General features: G+C 49.2%; 1 protein-coding gene across 1 annotated transcript; it reads left to right on the plus strand.

Moving 5' to 3' along the window:
* The first annotated feature begins 538 nt into the window (after positions 1 to 538).
* On the plus strand, positions 539 to 6,449 carry CDK5RAP1 (CDK5 regulatory subunit associated protein 1). The gene is made up of 12 exons (XM_009575626.1): positions 539 to 637; positions 1,111 to 1,145; positions 1,870 to 1,970; positions 2,154 to 2,364; positions 3,204 to 3,324; positions 3,634 to 3,864; positions 4,118 to 4,215; positions 4,329 to 4,384; positions 4,499 to 4,629; positions 5,505 to 5,654; positions 6,081 to 6,221; positions 6,369 to 6,449. The coding sequence occupies exons 1-12, from the start codon at positions 560 to 562 to the stop codon at positions 6,447 to 6,449; spliced, it is 1,434 nt and encodes a 477-aa protein (XP_009573921.1). The 5' UTR covers positions 539 to 559.
* Positions 6,450 to 6,997: the final 548 nt, after the last annotated feature.

The following is a 6,997-nucleotide window of genomic DNA, read 5'->3' on the forward strand; positions in this document are numbered from 1 at the left end:
GCGGAGGGTCGCTGCAGCGTGCGCGGTGGAAACGAGTTGTTGGGGTGCTTTTGGGGCCCAGAAGGTTATTCTGATGTTAGAAGAAGTCCAGCTCGTTGGCCACATGCCCACTGGCACGTCTTCCCCCACCACGAACATGCGTTGGGGAGCAGATTGCTGTGGCACCTCTCCGCGGTCCATGTCCTGGGCCGTCAGCTGGGGCTGTGGTAGAGCCTTCAGGCTGTGATGCCCTGGGGAGGGGTGTTTTCACTGCACTAATATCTCAGTAATAACACAGCTTCTGCTGCTCTGCCAGCCACAGTCCACACCTGTCGTGTTGGAGTGACATGCTCTGAGGCACTCAGGTTTCCCAGTGCCACTAGCAGAGTCTGTATTTTCGGTTTACCCTTCCTGTATGGGCTGCAAGCGAAGGCAGCTGTTGTGCTGCTTGCCTGAGTCTCTCCAGTGGTGGGACTGGAGGTTCCTTCCTATGGAAAAGGAAGAAACGGGTGAGCGCCAAGGCAGGCTTCTGCGTCACACCGCCTTTGTTGCAGTGTACCTGGAGACGTATGGCTGCCAGATGAACGTCAATGACACGGAGATCGCCTGGGCCATCCTGCAGAAGAATGGCTACGCAAGGACAAAGGACCTGAATGAGGTAAGGCACCTTGGCAGCTTTCCTGGAGCGCAGGTCTGCGAGGATGTCGCACCGCTGCTGTGCCTGCGAGTCCCAGGTTCCGTCTGGAGCGCAGTCCTGCAGGATGTTGTGATTTTTGGAGGCTAAGTTCTGTGGAGTAAAGGAAGCTACTTAACAAGCGTGCTAGAAAGCTGTGGGTTGTTTTTTTTCTTTAAACTGCTGGGTTTCCTCTCAGTCAGAGAGCAATTGGATGCAGCAGGAAGCTCCTGACTCATCTTTGAGTTTGCTTCTACCATTTAGTGGAAGACTCTGCTTGTTTTCTGTTAGTTTCTTGCACCTTTGTTTGTGGAAACCCACTGTGTACTTGGGCAGATCTTTTTCACTGAGTTAAGTGAGGTTAATAGTCTGCCTCGACAGGTTATTTGTGCAGGGCATAAGTATTTATCGTTTGGCTTTTACAAATTCTTCTTCCTTTTTTGTTGTTTTTAATTTAGGCAGACGTGATTCTCCTTGTCACCTGTTCCGTGAGGTAAGGAAACTTTTGTCACTGCTGGTTTTGGACAGTTTTTAAGGAATTACCATTTGAAAACCAAGGCAATAAATGTCTTGTGTGCGGAAAAGAGCATGCAGATGTGAAACTACCCCTTTAGTTGAGTGTAGAGCTAGCTGATGCTGCAATGTATAACATTAATTGTGCTATGCATTGCTTTTCTATATAGTGAGAAGAAGCTCTTTAGTAGTGTAAGCTCTGTGTATGGGCCGTTAGAGACCTGCAAAGATTTGTGCTTTAAGGATTTTAAGGTTTTTTTTATTCTATCTTCTCTTGAACTGACTGTCTCTCTAGTACAGTCTGTACTTTAAAAATTTGGGAAATGCATTTAGGGGCAATTTGGGATATAAATATATAGGGAACTTTGCTTGTTTTTTCTGAATGCAGAAGGTATCAAATGCTCATTGTCACTTGCGAGGTAGCTCATATTGGCTGGCTATGGCAGGCTTTTTCTCCGCAAGAGCTTAGTCCCTGAGTTGTTTCTGCAGTGCGTATGCTCCCAAGTGAGTGAAACGATGGTAGGTAAGATAGAGTCAAGACACAATCCACACACCACAAATGGCACTTTCATGTGCCATCAGATCCATCAGGTAGATGATTCCCTGTCTTTAGTTGAATTGTCTCAAAGCACTTGGGCTGCTCCATGTTGGGGGACTGTTAAAGTGCAACAGTTGGAATAACCACTGTTTTCCTGGCTTCCCAGGGAGAAGGCAGAGCAGGCTATCTGGAATCGCCTGCGGCACCTCAAGGCGCTGAAAGCCCGGCGGCAGCAGGCTCGCTTACCTCTCCGCATCGGGATTCTAGGTACCTGGCGGGATGCGCAGCAGTGGGTAGCACACACTGTTGTGCCACATCCCTTCGTGCTGTGTTTCCTCTTCCCCTCTGGGAAAAGCCTCTTCTGCAGGGTGAAAGCAGCTAGTGGAGGGGTGCGGAGGTGCAACGGAGGGTGGGCGCTTCCTCACAAGGACCCTTCTCCTTTGGTGGCAGGATGCATGGCTGAGAGGCTTAAGGAGGAGATTCTGCACAGGGAGAAGCTAGTCGATATTGTGGCAGGCCCTGATGCATATCGTGATCTTCCCCGGCTGCTGGCCATGGCAGAGTCTGGCCAGCAAGCTGCTAATGTCTTGCTATCACTAGATGAGACTTACGCAGATATTCTGCCTGTCCAGACTACTGCAGGTGGCAAAACAGCGTTTGTGTAAGTACCTTTTTTTCCTGTGTATGTTTCTGTGGCTCTGGTTGGGAAATAGTGCTGTGCAGAACAGACCTGTCAGTGACAGCACCTACCCAAGAGATGCGATGCCTGGTTGCACTCGCTCCCCGCAGCCCAGAGGCATGAGTCTACCAGACTGAGTGTTCGCTGCTGCTTCCCTGTCTGACTGAGCCCTGGAGAGACTGCCCTGTGCTCTGGCTGTCTGCGGGCTTCTCTTACTCTCCTTTGAGAACATTGATTGTCTCAGCCTGATGCTGCACCGAGTGATTTCTGTCCCACTGACGTCTGTGCCTTTCTAAAGTCTGTGCCTCTCTCATCCCCGTGCCTCTCTCATCCCCTGCCTTCTGCTATGTCCTGCCCCAGGTTCTCCTATGTAATTGTTCTAATCCTCCATGCATTGAACTTCTGTTGGGTTTGTTTCCATTTGTTTAGTTTTGATAATAGATTCCCAAACATGAAATCAGACTCTGCTCAGTGTGGCCATAGAGTACAGAAGGACAATGTCACCTCTGGAAGGAAGGTGATCCAGAAGGATCTTTCATCACTGCCAGATTGCAATGCAAGTCTGCGCCTCATTAGCTGCTTTCCAAGTTTCTTGGAAACGTGCATGAAAAATTAGGAGGTGTTAGCTAGGGGCAAGCAGAAGCCAGCTCTGGCTGGAACGGTGTGTAAAGGGAAGCTGCAGAGCTGTGTTCAGAGCTGGTGCTGGCCAAGGGAGTTGGCCGAAGGCAGCAGTGTTGGGCCAGGTCAAAGCAGGGCGGGATGCAACATGGATGATTCTTCCAGAGCGATTGTAGTATGACCGGTACTTTACCTCTCGGCAGATCTATCATGCGGGGCTGTGACAACATGTGTAGCTATTGCATCGTGCCCTTCACCCGTGGCCGTGAAAGGAGCCGCCCCATCGCGTCCATCCTGCAGGAAGTGAGGATGCTCTCGGATCAGGTGAGGCAGAGCCTCCTTCCCACCTGTCCTAAACCATGGGAGGAAGGATGGTTCTCAGTGAAAGTGTTTTCAGTGATACCTTTGACCAATGACACCGCCTTTATCTGTGGAGATGAGGTTACCATCTGGTAACCTTCACTGGGTTCCACCAGTGGCTTTTTGATTCCCCTTGTAACACCCTGAGACAGAGAGGGAAGGGAGGGCTTCCCTTGGAGACTCCTCCTTGAAGTAAGAGTAAAACCGTGGATGCCCTTGCAGCTTAGCCACCCTGACCAGGTTATATTTTTTCCTCTCTGTTTATTTTTGTAGGGAGTGAAAGAAGTGACCCTTTTGGGTCAGAACGTCAACAGCTTTCGAGACCTGTCTGAGGTGCAGTTTCAATCAGCTGCTGCCCCAGTCCTCAGTCGTGGCTTTAGCACAGTCTACAAAGCTAAACCAGGAGGCTTGCGCTTTGCACATCTTCTAGACCAGGTTTCTAGAATTGATCCAGAAATGAGGATCCGTTTCACCTCTCCACACCCCAAGGATTTTCCTGATGAGGCAAGTGTAAAATAAACACCTGGACCTCTGCTTGCAGGCAGGCAGCTCTGAGCTGCTAGACGTGGGCTGTGCTTCCTTCCCAAAGGGAACGCAGAATCACAGAATGGGAACAGCAGCTCCTGGGAGGGGGAATGTTTGTGCTAAAACTGGCAGGTTTGCAATTTGCTGGCTTTTACCTGGGGGAGGTTTTTCCCCTTGGTATCCTGGTAGAGTTGAGCTGCCTATGATGATGTCTCCTGATTGCCCATTGCAGGTCCTGCAGCTTATCCAGGAGCGACACAACATCTGCAAACACCTTCACCTCCCGGCCCAGAGTGGAAGCACACGAGTCCTGGAGGCCATGCAACGAGGGTGAGTGATCGCCATGGAGAGTCCTGTGCCCTACCCAATGATTTAGGGTGCTGGTTTCTCCTCACTGATGTTGTGGTTTTCTGATGAGCAAATGCATGTGTTGTTCATTGCAGATACACAAGAGAAGCATATTTAGAGCTTGTACACCACGTGCGTGAGTGCATTCCAGGTAGGAGCTCCCTTTAGCTTCGTCTGAGCTCAGTACAGCTCTATCTTACTGTCCTTTCTTGAGTGAAGTGTTTGTCTCTTCCTTGAGAGAAGTGTAAAGCTGCATCTGTTATAGGAGTGACCTTAAGCAGCGATTTCATTGCCGGCTTCTGTGGAGAGACAGAAGAAGATCACCAGCAGACCGTGTCCTTGCTGCGGGAAGTCCGCTACAATGTAGGATTCCTGTTTGCCTACAGCATGAGACAGGTGAGTGCAGGACCTGATGGAGAAGACTCTTATCTCTGGGTATCTCACCTAGTTCCTGAGTGTTGTTTCTCACAATAAGACACTAAAAAAAAAGCTATTGAAAATAATACCTAAAGACTTGGTATATTAGTAGATTTTTTTGCCTGCATGCAACCCTTCTAGGGTATGTGATTCTGCAAGGGCCACCTTTGTGTCTGAAAGGCTTCCAGCTCCCTTGTGTGAGCGTCAGGGTTGATTACTGATTGGGTGACCTGGTTCTGCAGGTGCTCCAGAGTCATTGCAATGAAGCAGCCATGTCTGCAGAGACCTGGCTGCAGGTACATTTTTCTTTGCTGGTGAGAAATTGTGCTGATGTAGCTGGGCTACAGAGATCCTGTCAATCGAGTCTGGAGAGAAGTGGTGAATTTTCAGAAGGTATTTCCGTGAGAAGAGTGGATAGTTGACAAACCTGCATTAGAACGCTCTCCTAAGTGTAAGATGCTGACGGGGAAGAGGACGGGAGGGAAACATAAGGAAGCAAAGGAGTATGGATCACCTTTCAGCACATGGAACTAGAAGTAGTAGAATCCATTGCCTGTCCTTGTGGACAGACAGGCAACAGACACATCTCACATAGGAGCTGCAGAACTGCTTCACACAGCCACTGATACTCAGCGCCCTATATCAAACCGTCTACCAAAAAGGTGGTGCAGAAAGAATGTGAGGAACTCAAGGATGTTGCTGGTGCTGAAAACGTTCCTTGAGATTGTAAATACAAACTGTAATGCATGGAAAGTTGTTGCTTGAAGAGCAGCCAAGCTGGCTGGGGTCAGACAAGGTTCTGATCTCAGACTGTCTGGTTATTGAGGAGCCACACTTGCTTTGTCTGTTTACAGAAAACCCGGGCGTATCACCGGCTGCAAGATGATGTGCATGCAGACATAAAAAAGAGGCGGCTGGAGGAGCTCATTACTGTCTTTCGAGAGGAGGCTGCAAGGGCAAACCAGGCGATGGTGGGCCAGTCTCAGCTGGTGCTGGTGGAGGGGGTGAGTGTGCCTGGAACAGTTCTCCTTCTCCCCTCTTGCTGGCCAAGAGGCTCTTAGGCTGCACACAGCAATCATCACCTCTGCCTTCCCTTCTCACTTTCCCCACATGATCCTAGGACTCCAAGACCATGTTTACACACAGCTTGATTTTTCCGGAGCACTGAGCTGAGCACAGGGGGATGAGATGAGTTAGAGATGTGTCTCTGGCCAAGTGCTGAATTAGTGCAGGCTTTGAAACGTTGGCTTTGGTGTGTGGGTGTCAACATGGCGGCTCTGGCTACGGGACTTTGTTACGTGGTGTGCTTAACAGTGTGGAATGTGGATTTTAATACTGGCGATAGCGCTCAATTAATTCCTGAGGCAATAAAGCCCAGCAGTGAATCAGAGCTATTGCCATGCGGGTAATGTTCCTTGTCCTCCTTTTAGCCCAGCAAGCGCTCCGTCTCGGAGTTGTGTGGGAGGAATGACGGCAACATCAAGGTGATCTTTCCTGACGCTGAGATGGAGGATGCTGCGGGCTGCAAGGCTCTGGTCAGAGCCCAGCCAGGGGACTACGTGTTGGTGAAGGTGACCTGTCTACAATACTTGTTTCCTTGGGCTCTTTTTCTTGCACAGTGCTGTTCTCTAGAGCATCTGCTGCCAGGAGAGCCTAAAATTAGAATGGATCCTCCTCAGCCTTTCTGATCCTGAGGACTGTTGTGCTGTTTTTTTCAGGTAACCTCTGCCAGCTCTCAGACCTTGAAGGGAGTTCTGCTCGGTCATACTACCCTCTCGCGCTCTGCAGCTTGTCATTGAGGTATCCGTGCTGCCAGTGGACAAAAGCAGCACATTTTTTCCAGGAAGAAACGAGGAAGTTTGGTCAGGTGGAGATGGGGTAGAAACAGGGAGATATATGTATATTAAAATATATATAAAAAATACTAAAAAATGATATATATATATTTCTGTTTTGGCAACAGCGTAACCCCCGTAGATGCGTACAAGTCTGTGGGCAAAAGAGATGGAAGCTGTGTATGGACTTGCCAAACCCAAGTACTGTGTGATCTTGTATTTTCACTTGCTTTCAGGCTTGGCCCACCCTTGCAGTGCTGCAGGTCTGTCCTCTGGCTTTGATCACGTCCTCTAATGCCAGCCTGAGGAATTTATGTCTGCAGAGCAGGTCATTCCCACTAGCTCAGTTGAATTTAGGAGCTGCAAAAACTGGTAGTGCCTAGAAAATACAGCTTCAGTAACTGCTGAAGAATGGCAGGAGGACTGCCAAAGGGGATGAAGAACTCAAAGGACAGGAGAAAATTGTGATTAATTCTTTCCAAATATTGGTAACTTCCCTATTTGCAAAATGC

This window comes from Fulmarus glacialis, unplaced genomic scaffold (assembly GCF_000690835.1).
Source record: "Fulmarus glacialis isolate BGI_N327 unplaced genomic scaffold, ASM69083v1 scaffold11464, whole genome shotgun sequence".
Taxonomy (NCBI): Eukaryota; Metazoa; Chordata; class Aves; order Procellariiformes; family Procellariidae; genus Fulmarus; species Fulmarus glacialis.

Coding starts and splice junctions, on each gene's coding strand:
- CDK5RAP1 (XM_009575626.1), top strand. CDS start 560: ATGAACGTCAATGACACGGAGATCGCCTGGGCCATCCTGCAGAAGAAT. Junction 1,146..1,869: donor CTTGTCACCTGTTCCGTGAG/GTAAGGAAACTT, acceptor CTGGCTTCCCAG/GGAGAAGGCAGAGCAGGCTA. Junction 1,971..2,153: donor TCTCCGCATCGGGATTCTAG/GTACCTGGCGGG, acceptor CTTTGGTGGCAG/GATGCATGGCTGAGAGGCTT.